The following is an 18,861-nucleotide window of genomic DNA, read 5'->3' as shown; positions in this document are numbered from 1 at the left end:
TGGTAAATCCGAGTTCATGACAACAAAGTTAAGGAAAGACTTAAATGTCAGGCTAAGAACTTGAGACTTTGATTTTGAATAAAATCTGAAAAATAAGTATCTCCATTTTTAAAGATGAGAAATAGGATAATGTAAGAGAGTCAGAGGTAGAAATGAAGGAACCACGTCAGGATTGCAGCTCTGCTGTTTGATACCTATGTAATCCTGAACAAATCATATAACCTCAATGAATCTGGACTAGATGGCTAATAAGTCTTAAAACTTCAATTTCTTATAATAAATCATAAATTTGTAAATATATGCTAAAATGAAGGACTGGATGACATAGTTGATAAATCTTTGAGCTCTAATTTTATGATAATAAATCATATATTTTGTAGGTATATGCTAGGAACATGAGCGTAAAAATCTATTGAAGAGATCAGATATGGACAAGACTGGAAAAGTAATTAAAAATCTAGAAAGGTAAACAGGTATGTGAATACATACATTGTAGATGTATCCTTTTGTACATTTACGTGTGAATATATTTACATATAAAATACACACACATGTGCACACACACAAACACACATTTATATATACACATTTCCATACACACACACAAAGACAAACACAGGCACATCCATACATGATACAAATCTAAAAGAAAAATTTAGTAAATTGATTGAAAAGTGAAAAACTAGAAGGGAACTTTTTATTCTAGCTCCATCTCTGAAGAATTTACTATAGAGGGTCTGGATTAAAAGACACTGAAGAAGTCATTTGACTACTTTGTGTCCCAGTTATGAGATTGTGAGAGAGAAAAAAAAAAGAATGATCAACAAGGGGCAACTGTGTGGTCCAGTGGATAGAGCATGGCTCTGGAGTCAGTGATTTCATATCTGGAATCAGACATTCATAGCTGAGTGACAAGGACAAATAATAATCCTCTTTGCCTCAATTTCCTCAATTGTAAAATGAGTTGGAAAGTGAAATGGCAAACCAGAAAAACCCCAAATAGAGTCAGGAACAATGCAACATGACTGAAAAAGAAACAAAAGCTTCAGGTAACTCTCTAATCACATGTTATAAATACACACAGCATTGAGGAGACTTTCTTTACATATGTACTATGTATTGACAGATTATATAGATGAGAATTTAGGAGAGACATTTAAAAGGGAACAAAGATTATAGATTGTGATAGTTAAGAAAGCCATTTGTTATCCTTTATAGAAACTCAGGAATCATATAAATATTTTGGGAAAAAAATGAAAGCTCATTAGAATTTAAGAAATGTCAACTATTGGCCTCAGCATTACAACAGAAACATAGTTAAGAGGAAAATATCCCAGGGGAGAAACTTTTGTTCATGAGAGATAAGAATGATTGAAAGGAAAATCCTGGAATTTGTACATTTAAAGAAGGAATTGTATGTGGGGATACAGAAGCCTTGGAAGCTACGTGTGGAAAAATGTTAAAGTGGTAAAGACTGGAGTGTTAATATTGAATGAAATATGGTAATGGAATAAAATATACATCTGGACTTACTAGGTAGCATATTCTCTTACAAAAGTTCATTGATTAAGGACACTTAGAGAATTTGGAGAATAATCTTCCTCAGGCTTCTATAAAAAGAGAAGTCCAACTTGAAATGTTGACTCCCATCTCATCTCCATGACCCATTTCATAATCCTCATGTCATGTATCTTACTTCTCATTGAACTAAACCTCCACCATCTTTGGCTCATTTCTTTATGTCTCTGTCCTCTGTCTCTGTGTCTCTCTGTGTCTTTGTTTTTGTGTTTCTCTCAGTGTCTCTGTTTCTGTAGCTAGCTAGCTAGTCATTCATTTGTTTTTATTTTCAGTTTTGTCTTTTAAAATTGTTTTCTAGTTGAAAGATAATCACTACATTGTGCTACTTTTTTTTTAAAGGGATATACTTGATAACTCTCTAGAAGGAAAGATTAAGTTACTAGATCTCTAAAACATATCTTTTTAAGGCTTTCTCTAATTCTTCCTAGTAACTTCATATTAACTTGTTTTCCATTTCCATTATAGCCAATAATTATATAGATACTGTTTCTATTTAGGATTCAACAAATAGAGACTTCCCTTGTCTATCTGGAGACATTTTTCATACTATTGATAAAAAATAAAAAGGACCATAAGATGTTAATGTATATAAATTTGGAAATGATTTTAAAACATTGAATATATAATGTGATATCTGGGATTAAAATTTAAATATTGTCTAGTCTAACCTCATATTTTATAGTGCAGTAGCTAGAAATCTGCCTCTGAAGTCAGGAGAATCTGAATTCAAATCCAAACTCAAGATGCTAGCTGTGAACATACAACTATCTGGGCAAATCTTTTAACCTCTGTCAGCATCAGTTTCCCAATCTATAAAGATTAAATAATAAAGCAATTTACCTCTCTAGGATATTTTTGGGGATCACTTTCATAATAATCACAAAGTACTTAGCACAATACCTCGCACAAAGAATAGTTAATTTTTATTGTTGGTATAAATCTTAGGAAAATAGGTGAAATGATTAATTAATAATTACACAATCATCAAGGCTCATGAACTACATTGAAGTCATTCTAACATTAATAGAGCTCTATGTAGTGGGTATTATCTTTAGCACTTTTCAAATATCATTCCATTCGGTCTTCACAACAACCCGAGAAAGTATTTTCTCCACTTGAAAAATGAGGAAACTGAGTTAAATAGCGGTTAAATAAATTTTTAGAATCCCATAAGTATCTGAGCCTAGATTTGAACTTAGAGTACTAAGTGTGGAATCAGGAAAACCTATCCCTTAGCTACCTCTAAAGCAAACTATTGCTACATGTAAATTTTTATGTTAAAGCACACATTACCTGAATTTTATTGCCATACTAATTTACTGAAATATGGTGTATGTAAAAATTCCTCACCAAATTCTCCCTGCTGAAATTCCTCTAAATAATAGCTCCAACTTATGCTATTGTAGAATAACTTAAAAAATATTCTCCTCTTTTGCAATCTATTAATTGAAGAAAAATTTAGAAAATTGCTTACATTTTTAGTGCTCAAAAATATGCCTGTACATACATATAGACATATATAGTATATATGCATGAATGGCATTGTGGGTACTTATACATATACATGTATACATCTCTATATACATATATATGTACACATATACACATTCATACACACATTGCTATGTGATGTTTGTACATGACTTGGTGTGTTTATATCTATATCAGTATACATATATATTCTATACATTACATACACACATACATATATACTCTTATATATATGTATATATTTATATACATATATGTACTTATATTTAAAGAGATATGTGTTAAATAGAGCTTTGACTTCTTTTTCTGTCTTCCAGGAAAGTGAATTACACCAAATGGGTAGAATGTCATACTCAGGATGATAAAATGAACACCAAAATGGAAGGTAAGATTAAGCACTTTTGTCCTTTCAGTTTGATGTGTAAAGAAATGAGGTAGACTGACTTGTAAGTTAAGGGGCTCTCCTACATTTAAGAGTTCTAAATGAGCTTCACTTTTTAGAATGGGCATTTCTTGAAGCAGAAATTTTACTAATTCTGTGAATTTTTACCCATCTATATAATCAAATCATTATCTTTCTCACTGTACCTTTGGCTTTTTTCAGGCTCCATAATTTGCTCTCAGAACAAATGTATAGTATTGAGAGTAATGTTAACTTTGAAATTAATCCTATTACTATTTTCATAATTATAATAATAATTTCTAATTCACATTTCATGTCCTGCCCCCTTATTTGCAGTTCCACAATTTCACTCATGTTTCACTTCTCCTAAACCATTTCTCTCCATTCTCTCCAACAGGAATCATTGTAACCACTGACAAAAATCAGAGTGCCGCAGTCATGTTCATCCTCTCAGGATTCTCAGAGTATCCAGAGCTCCAGGTGCCCCTCTTTCTACTGTTCCTCATCATCTATGCAGTTACTGTGGTGGGAAACTTGGGCATGATCGTGATCATTAGGATCAACTCCAAACTCCATACCCCCATGTACTTTTTCCTCAAGCACTTGTCTTTTGTGGATTTCTGTTACTCCACTATAGTTACACCAAAATTACTAGAAAATTTAGTTGTACAAGACAGAAGTATTTCTATCAAGGCATGCATCTCACAGTTTTCCATTGGTGTCACCTGTGTGGTGACAGAGATGGTGGTGCTGGCCGTGATGGCCTATGATCGCTTTGTTGCCATATGCTATCCTTTGCTCTATCCAATTTCCATGTCTCCGAAGCTCTGTGCTGTGCTAGTGACTGTTGCATATGCATGGGGCATAATTTCTTCTATTATATTCACTTATTCACTTCTTATCGTGTCATTTTGTGTGACCAAAATCATTAATAACTTTGTATGTGAATACTCTGTCATCCTTTCTGCTTCCTGTTCTGATAAACACTTCAGTGAGACAATATTTTTTATCTTTGCAAATCTCAATACATTATCCACCTTGATCATTATTCTTACATCCTATCTTTTTATTTTTGTCACTATCCTCAAAATGAATTCAGTCAGTGGGAGATATAAAGCTTTCTCTACTTGTGCCTCCCATCTGACAGCTATTACTATCTTCTATGGGACCATTCTTTTGCTTTATTGTATTCCCAACTCTCAAAACTCATGGCTTTTTGTCGAAGTAGGATCTGTTTTTTATATTGTGGTTATCCCCATGTTAAATCCCTTAATATATAGTCTCAGGAACAATGATGTAAAGGAAACCTTTAAGAAATTAATGCATCTCAAAATTATTTCTCAGTAACATCACTGATATGAATTCTATTACTACTTGCTAAACTAATTATGATGGAATGTATGGTGATATTTATTTAATTCTGAGTTCTATTCAGTTATTCCCTTCTCTGGTGTTTGCACCCAGTTTCTACAACGATCTGAAGAAATGCCATAGAAAGTCTTAGGTAAATGAAGTGAGAATATTTGAAATGAAAAAAAAGCACTGCAGTAAAATGATTACAATGTATTCCATGATGTAAAATCAACCTCAGAAACTTATTAACACTTCTTGAAAATTTATTATAAAAATGTATCTATTGCTTTTACAATATTTGAAGCTTGGTTTCTATATTTCATTCTTTATATTTCCATTATTTCATAGGAGTAAAAAAGACCAAAAAAAATCTAAGTTATACATTAGTTAGATAAGCTTGTAATTTTTTTTTGTCTGCCAGAAACAAGTGTTTTGCTGAATGAGATTATTTTATTTGATGTTCAAAGGGAACAATGATCACGACTCCTGGAGCAAGTCAATGGATTAATAGAATTCTTAAAAAGTAAATGTTTGTTCTACAAAGTGATTAGTACAATTTTTTTTTTTTTTTGGAAAATAATGAATGTTTAGTAACTGTTGGTTGATTGATTCATTTGTACAATGGAGACAGAATCCTGGCTTTGCCCTCATTAGCATGAGCAGCTCTTAGAAAACTCAGAGCAAATCTGAAATTTCTTCAGATTTAAATTTATTATTTTTATTTTTTCCTTAATGAATGTAATTAAAGAAGCTTTTCCACAAAAGAACATAATAAAATGAAAGATAATTATACATAAAACTGAAAATCTATTATGTACAAATACTATCAAGGTCTGAATTAAATACCCATTGTTCATGTGGGAAGAAAGATACAAACCAAAAAAAAAAAAAAAAAAAAAAAGTAGATGTTAGAGACATCAAATTAAATGCCTATTAATTCTTATACGTAAATTGTGTAGTGGGTTTTAAGAGAAACTGCAGTTGCTAAAGGCCAGTATTAAGAAAACATTTATAAAAGAGCAAATTGGAACAAACACTGAAGGAAGTAAGCCATGAAATAAATTCATTTTATGTACCTACTGGCTCAATGGAAAATAGAATAGGAAGAAATTCTTCATCCTGAAGCCATTTTTTTTACAATGTTTTAATTATCCTGGGCAGAGTGAAGTCCAAAAAAAAAATCATTAAATTCTTTCATGTAGCATTTTTTTAAGGGCGCATTAGCCAAGTCTTACTCTATGTCATCTGAGAGTAAATCATTCAATTATGTGATGATTTGCATCTAATGCTGCATCCTATCATCTTAGAGAAAATATGCTAATAGTTGTGAAGGAATTTTAATTGCAAGATTAAAGTAATTTCCAGTAGATTCCATTTTTTGGAAAGTGAAATGGCAGAGACAGTTTTTTTGGAATTATTTCTTTTGAGATCATACATGTAGGGTCATTAAAGGGTCTCTAGGGTGTGGTTCCCAAGGGACTTAAAGACAAAGGTAAAATCCTTATCAAAGTGCCATGCTCAGGTTTCAGATAGAGCAAAATGGCATGTCTTTGACATTGAGCTTGGTTTTAATGTAAGAAACCACCTCCTCTTTGTCCAGTCAAGTGAACAAGACTGATTTTCCTTTTGAAATGTTTAGCAGTGGATTAATTCTGAGATTGATCACAAGGATGGGGTCAGGGAGTGATCAAATCATGAAACTACCATGTCACAGCATAGTTTGTGTATACTATCGATTTAGCAAAAGAAACATCCAGGAGATTGGATGTTCTGGTGAGTAGAAGTATTTGGATACTTCCTCACATGCACTTTTCCTCCTGATTTATTGACTGGAAACTAGAATACTCCTTTCAATAGTTCCCTGAAAGAGAAAGCATAAAGAAACTGTCCAAAAAAAGGGAGTGAAAAAATTTCAGATCACCTTCATCGTTATTCACTTTTAGTTGTCTATGGAATTTAATATTAAGAAGTATCAACCAGAGTAATCAGAATAATTTTGATGTATTTTCAACATTTTTTTTTTCAATAAATGTGTGAAGATAACTGTGGTACTTACAAAGACCATTATTAGTCTCATGTAGCTAGTGTTAAAGGTTCACTGATAGTACAGTTAAGGATGAAGAAACTGAAAGGACTGAAAAATGTGTGTGGGTGGAGAAGGTAGGATTGTCAATAAAAGCTTAATGAGCAATTATGTGAAACTAAGCACTGAAAGATATCTGAAGCTTTATGAATGGAGGTGGTTTCCCTGTCTGAAGCTCCTTATAATTATGCAATCAAAGAGACAAGCAATAATCATACTCTTGGAATCTAAATAATTATTATTGAAATTACTTTCTTAAAATGATAATGATTTTAGAACTTTCTTTTTAAAATCATTCAGAATAAGCAATTATTAATCTAAATAAACACAAGTCTTCAATAAACTTTAAAAACTGATAAAGTAATAGTTTGATTGTTTGAGATACCTTAAGTTATTGGGTAGCTATAATGTCACTAAAGTCGACAAGTATGAAACATACAATACAACCTCAAAAGAGACCTGAAGGGGAGAATCATGAATGTCTTGAATAAAGTAGTGTAGAGCCTAAAGAAGTGGAGTGAAAGTTATAAAAATGGAAAATATGAGTTCATGAGAGGAAAGTTATGGAAGTATTGAATGCTAGGTTAAGAATTCTAATGTTCCATTTCATTTTGAATATATGGTGAAACCAAAATATTTCCATTTTTCAATAGACATGTTTTATGCATAAAGACAAGTTTAGTCTTATAATGAGCTTAATACAATTCTTGAAATGTAATGAAAGTTAAGCAAGTGTTGCTTGATGGATTCATTTGTTGCATAGATACAAAAATTCATGGCTCTCTTCTCATTCAACATGAACAATTCTACCTTAAAAATGGATTTATTTTTTAATTTTATTTTATCTCTAGTTAATCAAATGAAAGAAACTTTCCCATAATAGTATAATGAAATAAAAGATGATTATATGTGACTGCATATCTATTATGTATAACTTGTTATTCCTTTTTTAAAGCACTTAAAATAACATAAAGTAAAATATGGTTTTCCAAAACAGAGTACAATAAAAAGATTGTGTATTGTGTTGCCCTTTTTTTCTTCCCTGCCTTCCTACTGCCCTATAGATGGCTACTATCAGACCAACATGGCTATGTCTGCTATATGTCTATCTGTCTGTCTATCTATATTTCCATTCATGCATCCGTCTATCTATCTACACACATTATGCATTTTTATTTGCACACATGTAGAGATAGATAAAAAAATAAATATCTATGTATGTCTATAAAATCATTCTAGACATACGTTTATCAATTCTTTCTCCAGTGACATATAACATTCTTTTTCATATGATCTTTATTGTTAATTCGTGGTGTATAATAAAAAGTAATTTATTTGCTTATAATTTATACGTTAACATATAACATTTCATTCTTAAAACAATATTGCTGTTCTGGTTTATGGTGTTCTCTTGCTTCTGCTCAGTCTGTTCTTGATTATTTCAAACAACTCTCAATGCTTCTCCTAAAAAAGTAATTATTTCTAATAGCATAGTAGTATTCCATCACAATCATGTACCATAACTTGTCAAGCTATTCTTTTTAAATATATACTAAATCAAATACACATTTTAAATATGTTGTATCTTTTAAATATTTAGTAACCACATAAATTGATACTTTTCCCACTTTCCCCTACCTCCAACTTAGAGATGTCAATCATTAGATGCATGTATTATAAATGCATGTATATGTGTGTTTGTATATTTTTACAAATGTATACATACCAATATATATAAATCATTTTATAAATATTCCATTTACCAGTTCTTACTCTGGGCATAGATAGTACCATCCTATATATGACCTTTGTAGTTAGTGTATTTTAATAATCAGCATGATTTAGTTGTTCAAAGTTGTTTTTACAACAATATTGCTATACTTACATATGATGTTCTCTTGCCTTTTCTCATTTTGATTTTTCTCATTTCATTCACTTCTACACGTGGCAGAACTACAGATTTCTCAACCTCAGTTATTGCTCCAGAATCAACAAAGTCCATTGGGAAGACAAAAGACAAAATAAATGACAATGATCTGGTATGTGTCTTAGCTCAATGAAAAAATAATTTTAAAACAATCAACATCTTTTTAATAACAGTAAAATAAATAAATTTAGAGAGCATCCAAACAAAAATCTTTCATTTAATAAAATGAAAGATCCATTGATTTCAAGGAAGCTAAAGAAGAATTAACTTTTTTTTTCATTAAGGGAAGAGATTTGATAATATCTAATTTCAAGTTTTATTAGATGTAAAGGGTTAAAACCCTTGAGTTCATGCATTGAGGTTCAGACAAGCAAGCACTTAAGACTAATTACCAATTGGACAATACTCAATTAGCATTTGCTTGGAAAATGGCCCATCCCACCATTCTGTGAGGGCTCAATTGGTTGGTTTATAGAAAGATGAGGGGGGGATGGGATAAAAAGGGTGGAGTAAAAAAACCAGAGTGACTCCTGGCTAGATTTGAGTCACCATTCCTCTCTTGTCCACAAAGAATAAAGATCAAGGACTTTTACTGATCCTTACTCCAGTTGATTCTAAAGTATCCAAGGTGCTAATGTGGTTATCACAATTAGACATCACTGAACAGAGCACTATCTTACTATATAAGAGACAAATTAAAAGAAGCACAGTATCCCTCTATTTAAATGAAGGAATTCTTCTGTACTCTTGTACATTCTTGTACAAACTATATTCTTCAGATCTGAGTTTTCTATTATTGGAAGTATAAGTTGGAGGGAGTACAGAGCAGTGTGATTTTCTTAAAGAAAGACCTCTGATACGTGCTTAAGGAGAATTGGTGAAATAATTTGTTACTGGCATGCTATAGAAAAGATTCAAGGTCACAGATTATTGCCTTCATTGATTTAAAAAGCTGACAAATCAATCAAGCTAACAATCATCAACAAGCAATTATTATTTATCTATAGTGCATCATTTCCTTATTTAGGTATTAGGTAAAAAAAAAAAATCAAACATTCCATATCTTCAAAAATGTCACCATCTCTTTTAGAAACATTGGAGACAACATAAATAATTGTAAATCATAAACACTAGATTTGTGAAAGATGGATAATAAGTTCTTCCCTCATATTTATCCATTTTCTCATTAGACTATCTTTTTGTGGGACTTATTCACAATTTTCTCTGTGAATATGCAGGTATCCTCTCTGCCTCTTGTTCAGATAGATACTTTAGTGAAATGATATTTTTCATCCTTGCTGATTTTAATGTGTTGAGCATCTTCAAACCTATTTTCACTTCCTTTGTTTTAATTTTTATCACCATGACAAAAACGAATTCAATCAGGGGAGACATAAAATCTTCACCTGCGCACCCAACCAGTCTTCTCTTTTATACAATCCTTCTCTTTTTCTTTTTTGTCCCTAATTCTAAAAAATGTCTGGCTCATAGTCAAAGTGACAAAGTATGCATGTGTGGATGCTCATGTGTGTATGTACATAAGAGACAGTTAGGTGACACAAGATATAGAGTGATGGCCCTGGAATCATGGGTGTTCATCTTTCTGAGTTCAAATATGGCCTCAGATAATTACAAGCTGTGTGAGCCTGGATAAGACATTTAACTCTGCCTCAGTTTCCTATATGTAAAATGAGCAGGGAAAGAACATGGCAAATCACTCCATTGTATTTCTCAAAAAAAAAATCCAAATAGGGTAAGAAAGTGTTGGGCATGATAGAAATTTCTGAATAATAAAACACACACATACCTATTATGGTATAGAAATACTATGTGATGAAAACTGCCAGGAAAAATGGAAACTATTTTGGCAGGAATTAGGCATTGTCCAACATCTCATATCGTATGCCAAAATAAACTTGAAATGGGTCCATGATTTAGACATAGTGGTACCATAAGGAAATTAGAACAAGGAATATTTTACCTATCAGATCAATGGAGAAAGGAAGAATATATTACCAAACAGGAGATAGAAAATGTAATGAAATGCAATATGGATAATTTAGATTACAATAAATTTTTAAAAGTTCCGTACAAAAAATATCCAATGAAGCCAGGATTACAAGGGAAGAAAAAATTTGGTAAACAATTTTTCGAACTAGGGTTTCTAATAAAGGCCTCATTTCTGAAATATGTAGAAAACTGACTCAAATTTATAAGAATAATAGTCACTCCCCAATTTGAGAGGATATGAAAAGACTATTTTCAGTTGAAGAAATTAAATTCACCTATAGTCAGATGAAAAAAAAAAATTCTCAAATCACTCCTGCTTAGAGAAATGCATATTAAACTAACTTTGAGATAACATCTCACAACTATAAGATTGGCTAATATTACACAAAAGAAAAATGGTATATGTTGGAGAGCAAATAGGTGCTGAAATGACAGCTCATATTTTCTGGCTCCCAGTTTACTTCTCTTTTCACTATATCATTCCAATTTCTATTTTGCCATGAGACCCAATCACAACATAGTAGACCTAAGTATCATTTGGCTCAAGGAGTCAAATTTCTGGTGAGTAGATGTACTTTAAATTGAACTTCTTTCTTTTGTCAGCACTTAGATTGGAAGGGAAAGATGTCCCTATGTCTCACTCTGATCCCCCTTCCACTTCTCACAAGGTGTCTGTAATTTTAAACAGAAAGCAAGCAGAGGACAAAATTGCCAAGGTAATGTGGTAACTAAATATAATAGAATAATACTATTGTTCCATAAGAAAAGATGAGCAGGTGGATTTTAGAAAAATCTGGATTTACTTGATTATTGATGTTGAGTGAAATCAATAGAACCAACAGGACCTCATACACACAAAAATAGCAACACTAGACAGTCAACTTTGATAGAAATTATTCTTCTTTGCAATGTAATGATCTAATACAATCTAAAAATGTCATGATGGAAAATGATATTCACATCTTCACAAAAGAACTGTGAAGTTTGAATGCAGATCAGAACATTATTTTCACTTTGTTGTTTTTTTTTTTTCTTTTTCATGGTTTTCCCCTTTGTGCCAATTCTTCCTTCACAACATGACTAATATAATATGTTTAATAAGATTTTACCTGTGTATTAGATTCATTTACTTCTTGGAAGCAGAGAAAGGGAAGGAGTTAAGGAGAAAAAAAGGAAATGGAAGTCTTTTAAAAGTGAACACTTTTTCTAATTGACATGACTTTATTGCAGATCTACTACATACAAGGAACAGCTGAGTAGCCCAGTGAATACAGTGTCAAGCCTAGAGTGATGAATATTCATCTTCCTGAATTCAAATCTAGAATCTAAATCACTTAACCTTGTTTACCTCAATTTCCTTATCTGTTAAATGAGTTAGGGAAGGGAATGGAGCACCATACCAGTTATCTTAGCCAAGAAAATTGCAAATGTGTTCACAAAAAATCAAATAAGACTGAAATAACTGAAAACCCCCCCCAAAAAAAGGTGCTAAATATATTAGTGACTAAATATGTATATTAAAATAAAAAAGTTAAATAATTGCTGGCTTAAGAAATTGGCTAATGAAATAACATATACATACATATACATGTGTATAAGCTTTAAAGTGCTATCAAAAGTTACATAATTAAGGCTATTACTACCATCTGTTTCCACACAGACAAGTCATTAAACAGATATTAAGGAGTCTGTATTTTAGTGATTATGAAGCATCACTGAGATAACTTACATTAATCAATTTAGAAATTTCAAAAAGCAATATAAAACGTCATTATTATAAGCAAGGTTTTCTGCACATGCTAGATAAACATTCAATTAAATTAAAGATCAATTATTGGTCATGTGATCAATTTCTCAGCTATCGTATTTTTCCCATCTCACCTCTGTGCAAATTCAGTGATGGAGAATTTCATGCCCATTCTGTCCCAGGTTTAGAGATGTTTTCTGCTAATTCTTTCCATCATAATAATGAGTATTATGATTTTCGTAATTTAAACCTATGTACTACAGCTTCCATAAAATTGTGAACTACTATTGTTATTTTTGAAAATAAAATCTATTGAGTTTTTCTTTGAATCATATTTTAATTCATGACAATTTGTCTTACAAATTTCATTTCAATATCATTCATTCTTCACACACAACTATGAAACGTGTAACTGATATTAAAAAGACAATTTATGCAATGAAAAGAAGGCAAAATGGTTTCCAGGAAAGAAATGCAGACATTCTATAAAAAGAATAGTTGATAAGAGGAATTGCATTTTTAATTTGCATTTCCTAGACTGAATTAAAAAAGAAAGGAAAACAAAAACAGCATGTCCAAATCAGAGCTCTAATTCTTAGATTTCTTGGTTCCAGCATCACCAAATAGAAGTTTGTGATATAAAATGAGAACATACAATAAGCACTTAGCAAGCCTTATTGCACTATATTCATGATTGACTGACAGATTGATTGATGATAGTGATGCAGAAATTAGATCTATTAGATCACAGACTGACAGAGCATCCCTCCTACCACCTAGTAGGTATGATGTTTTCCTCATCTTGGGGAAGTTGGGGAACCAACTACTGGGCTGACCCCTGTTGGGACACATAAATCATCCAGATTCTGATTTTAATAAAAAAAATTGTTATTGCATTATCTTAGCATGACTTTGCATTTATATTTTCTAAAGAGATTTTAACTTTCATTGCAAAGCCTCTATTTTACTTATCCTCTGTAATTAAAAAAAAAATCTATAAAAGGAACATTGGAGACTTGGACTCCCCTGTAATGATATGCTGTGTTATTCACAGAGAAGAGGCCAGTTGAGATTGTCTAGTTGTTAGGTCCCAAAGGTCCTGATGGAGAATAAATAATCTGCTGTATTCTCCTCAGCCCAAACTTCCTGAAACAATAACACAATTTCTTACTTTCTGTCCACGGTATGGATTAGCCTGGAATGATTGTCCCTGTAGTATCAGAGAAAAGTACTGTAATGGTCTATATAGTGTACTGTATGTCCCATTGCTAGCCTATCTAGTGCTGTTTTATTTTTTTTTTCACAGTTTAAAACAATGGAAGTAGAATCTTGAAATTATAGCGTCACATTATTAGCATCATATTATCATAGGTCTAAAAGGGATTTTCCCTGTTCTGAATTCATCATTTCATGAACAAACTAATTGAATAAGAAACTTTCTTAAAGCAAATAGGTGCTGAAATGACAGCTCATATTTTCTGGCTCCCAGTTTACTTCTCTTTTCACTATATCATGCCAATTTCTATTTTGCCATGAGACTCAATCACAACATAGCAGATCTAAGTATCATTTGGCTCAAGGAGTCAAATTTCTGGTGAGTAGATGTACTTTAAATTGAACTTCTTTCTTTTGTCAGCACCTAGATTGGAAGGGAAAGATGTCCCTGTGTCTCATTCTGATCCCCTTTCCACTTCTCACAAGGTGTCTATAATTTTAAACAGAAAGCAAGCAGAGGACAAAATTGCCAAGGTAATTTTCCCTCCTCTTTCTTTTTTCCTCTTTATTTCTTCCTAATCATCTTCTTCCTCCTGAATATCCTTTTCCTTCTTCTACTTATTAGTCATTTTTCTCTCACTTATGGGCAAAAATAAGACATGAACAGACTCTATAAACATGGGGGTCTGACAATCTAATGATTAGACAAGACAGCAAAAGTTAAATATTTAAATTCTTCAATTCTAATATTATTAAATGTTTAAATTCTCTTTTAAATACCAATCATATACAATACATATGCACTGAGTATCTCACACACACAAACACATACAAACCAGTCTGCAAGTTTTGAGAAGAGAGAAGGAGGAATTAATTAACAGGGAGCTTTACTGGATGTTTCTATAAACAGGAGGCATCTGAGCAATCCTTGCAGAAGGGTTAAGACACAGATAAGCAGAGGGGAGAAATTAAGTTGTTAAGGCAAAAAACAAAAGGTTGCAATTTATGGGATTATCAAACCATAGATTTTGCCCTTGAAGTCTTAACATCACCAAAAATGAAAAGAGTAGGAAATACTAAAAATATTAATAAACAAGGATTAAAAATGAATTAGCTACCATCTCACCTCCTTTTGACTCTTTATGTCTATTGTTCTTTGCATTTGTAAGAAAGCAGAAATAAGTGATTAGGTATAGTGAAGAAAGTCATATTTAGAATCTGGAAGATCTGTGTTAAAATTGTACCTCTGAAGCATTTAATGAGGAACTTAGACAAAGTCAATTAATGAAGGAACACTGAAGTAATTCTCCAAGTTATAGACTTCCAAACAATACCATGGAGAAAGTCTCTATATCCACAAATTAACCTATTATGAAGTGATCCCATCTCTTAGAATTTTAAAATAATACAATATCAGGTAGGTTGCTGAGAAGATTATGGTGGAAGCTTAAGAGAACATAGAAAAGTTGGGAATTGAATAAACCCAAGTCAAAATGTATTTTTATTGCCTCAGCATTATGGTAAGAGTAAGGGAATAATGTAGAAATGTTCTTTCTATTTAAGTTTTTTTTTTAAGAAAATAGTCTTTGACACAAGGTTGTTACTTTTTTTGTATGAATTAAAGAATTCAACATATATGATTTTAACAGGGAAGGGAAAATACTCATATCAGAATCCAAGTTCCCCACAATTAAAACATAGTTGAATTTGTTGTTTTGTTTTGTTTGCTTATTTCTTTCTAATACCTTTGTAATTACTTCCCCCCAATGTCATTAGTAGATATAAAGAAATAACTCCAAATTGTGTGATCTGGGGTTTTCCCACAAGGAATTTCCTGTTTCTGTTGGTGCTTTTTTAGTATTTTTAAAGAATTAAAACAATAGCATTGCATAATACACATCCAGAAGGGAACTTTTAGAACACAGACAACAAAATAACAGAACTGGAAGGGAACTGAAGTATTTTCTAATTTAACTTGTCTTTCAAATGAAGAAAATAATGGCAAGCAAACTCTAAGGTCTAAGGTCACATAGCGAGTAAAGTGAATACTTGGGAAATAAACATACACTTTCTAACTTCAAATTTTGTGTTTTGCACAAAAATTTTCTGTTCTGCAACAGAAGTCCTAAAAATGTTTAAAATCTCTCTTTCTTTTTGTTCCCTGTTCTATTCCACTTCTTTCATTAAATCTTCTATTCCTAAAATTTTCAGTACTACTAGGCACCCATGGCATAATATTTAGGCATCCATTCATTAATGCTACTGTCTTGCTAAATCATTTTTAAATAGATTGGAGACAATTTGGTCAACTTAAGAAAAATGACTATGAAAGGATGGCACAGAATATCAAGAAGGGAGAAACTACATGGATTTGATAGATCATGGGAGTGGGTACCACAAAAGTCATTGTCTCTTACAATTTTGCTGTTAGTATTTTCTTATGGCTTTGTCTTTTATTGTTCATCATATTAAGAATATAAACACGAATGAATTTTTTTTAAATGTATATACTCTGTCATGTGTCACTGTGTTAATACAAATAAATATCCACTGAGGATAAATTTTAAAAGCAAAAAAAAATTTTGGGGTTTTTAGGCTGTTGAAGTTATTTTTCTAATAATAACAAATATTTCAAAATATGGTGGGCAAGTAGGGATATTTCAAAGTGAGAAGGCATAGAGATGTTGAGTAGATCCATGGAGCAATTGAGTGATATGAACTTTCTGGGAATGATAGTGTTTGATTACTGTTGTGAAATATAGAGGTGTCTAGGAGGAGTGGGTGAATTAAAAGAAAATAATATAGCATGGAGATGGATTGAGAGCAGCAGAGTGCTGACTCTGCTTCAAACTAACTATGGAAGAATCTTGCCAATGAGTCCAGACTCATCTCTCATTTGGTTCCTTCTGTTGTAGTCTCCTTTCAAAAGCTATAAACAAATAGCTATCGCAAGGGCAAACTATTTTTTTTTTAAACTTACCTCTCCTTAGAAAATGACAATTTAGAGATGGAGGTTTTGGAGGTACTCCTTAAAGAATTTAAAGAATTACAATGTGCAAAAAACTAGGACTTTTTCCTATCGACACAGAATATGGGCCAATGGTCAGAAGCTCTAAAGACAATTATGGGTATATGAGGAAACAATTTTTCCTAATGTACTTTTTTTGTTCATATCTTTGAATTCATCTTATATAGAGGTGTCTATAGAGGAATTTGATCTTTCTGACAAAGTCTGCCATAGTTCAGTCTTTGAGTGTTGTGTAAAGCACTGAGAGAGCAAATCACAATTCACTCAGTTGCAAAGCTACTATGCCTGAGATACACAACCCATGTTCTCCTGACACTGCATGACTGATCATGAAAACTTGACAAATGAAAGAGGAAGTAATGGCTATTCCTTTTTTGAAGTCTTAAACAAAGGTTAGCCAATGACCTGCCAACAATGGTCATCGAAAGGGGATCCTTATCCCCTAATGCAGATTGGGCTAGATAACTTCTCAAATCCCTTCCTTCTCTGAATTTAGAATAGAATCTATCTTTTGTTCTGTATCTGTCTCTTTATCTCTCTCTGTCTCCCTCTCTCTTTCTCTCTCTTCTCTGATTCTTTCCACGTTCTATTATGTTGAATTTTTCTCAAAATGAAAATAACTTTCATGATAATATTTATTTTAAAAGTAATCCATGTTGCTTCCAAAAAAAGTTAATAATACATCTTCCTCAATTCTCAATTCAAGATTTCATTTGCTACATTGCCTAGGAAATTCATGTTATTTTATTTTCTCCTTCTCAGAATCTATTTTGAATTCTTTTGAAGAGGAGTCATGATAACTGCTGAAAAGAATCAGAGCACTTCAGGGATATTCATCCTTTTAGGATTCTCAGATTATCCTGATCTCCAAGTCCCCCTCTTTCTGGTGTTCTTGACCATCTATGTGGTCACTGTGGTAGGAAATTTAGGTATGATTGTCATCATCAGGATCAACCCCAAACTCCACACACCCATGTACTTTTTCCTCAGTCACTTGTCCTTTGTGGATTTTTGTTACTCCACTGGAGTCACACCCAAGCTCTTAGAAAACCTGGTTGTGGAAGACAGAACTATCTCCATCAAGAATTGCATCACACAATTCTTTTTTACTGCTACCTTTGTGGTGGCAGAGACATGCCTACTAGCAGTGATGGCCTATGACCGTTTCTTGGCCATTTATAAGCCTCTGCTTTATACTGTTTCCATGTCACAGAAACTTTCTGCCTTTCTGGTGGCTGCAGTATATTCATGGGGCATAAGCTCTTCTCTTCTATTTACCTATTCTCTCATTGTCTTGTCATTTTGTGAAACTAAAATTATCAATAATTTTCTCTGTGAGTATTCTGTCATCTTGGCAGCCTCCTGTTCTGATAAATATTTTAGTGAAACAATACTTTTTATTGTTGCTAACTTTACTGCATTTGGCACTCTCATCATTATCCTGACTTCTTATAGTTGCATTTTTGTCACCATTCTGAGAATGCATTCAGCAAGTGGGAGACATAAAGCTTTCTCCACCTGTGTCTCCCACCTTACAGCTGTCACCATCTTCTATGGAAGCATCCTCTTCCTCTACTGTGTTCCTAATTCCAAAAGCTCATGGCTTATAGTTAGGGTGACTACAGTTTTTTATACCGTGGTAATCCCTATGCTCAATCCCCTAATTTATAGTCTGAGAAACAAAGAAATAAAAGAAACCCTCAGCAAAATAAGAAATATCAAAAAAAATACTCACTAAAATTATTTGTCATTATGATGTGTTTCCTGATTGAGCTCTTATCATAGAATTTGTGGTCAAAATCAATTAAACAGACAATTGATTTATTCTTAAACAATAATTTCCTGCTTATTGAATAGACTGAAATTTGACAAATGTTATAAACTCCAAGATAGACATTTTATGTAAATTTTGACAGACTTCTCTCATCTTCACCTCTACAAAGAAGTTGTTTTTTTTTTTGTTTTTCTTTCCATTAAAATTGTTCTATCCATATACACTATTATTACTATTTCTATTTTGTCTGGT

The 18,861-nt window shown here is 32.2% G+C and overlaps 2 protein-coding genes across 2 annotated transcripts; both read left to right on the top strand.

Annotated features, from left to right (window-relative positions):
• The first annotated feature begins 395 nt into the window (after positions 1-395).
• LOC100934208 (olfactory receptor 5D13-like) lies at positions 396-4,819 on the top strand. Its single transcript, XM_031943697.1, has 2 exons — positions 396-401; positions 3,809-4,819. The coding sequence occupies exons 1-2, from the start codon at positions 396-398 to the stop codon at positions 4,817-4,819; spliced, it is 1,017 nt and encodes a 338-aa protein (XP_031799557.1).
• Positions 4,820-17,546: 12,727 nt separating this feature from the next.
• Positions 17,547-18,799, top strand: LOC100929006 (olfactory receptor 5D13-like). Its single transcript, XM_003773795.2, has one exon. It carries the CDS (start codon positions 17,629-17,631, stop codon positions 18,571-18,573), a length of 945 nt encoding a protein of 314 aa, XP_003773843.2. The 5' UTR covers positions 17,547-17,628; the 3' UTR covers positions 18,574-18,799.
• Positions 18,800-18,861: the final 62 nt, after the last annotated feature.

This window comes from Sarcophilus harrisii, chromosome 6 (genome assembly GCF_902635505.1).
Source record: "Sarcophilus harrisii chromosome 6, mSarHar1.11, whole genome shotgun sequence".
Classification (NCBI taxonomy): Eukaryota; Metazoa; Chordata; class Mammalia; order Dasyuromorphia; family Dasyuridae; genus Sarcophilus; species Sarcophilus harrisii.
The sequence above is the reverse complement of the archived record's forward strand: the minus strand, read 5'-3'. Positions and strand labels throughout refer to the sequence as shown.

Bases quoted from the DNA above. Each gene is read 5' to 3' on its own strand.
- LOC100929006 (XM_003773795.2), top strand. From the start codon at position 17,629: ATGATAACTGCTGAAAAGAATCAGAGCACTTCAGGGATATTCATCCTT.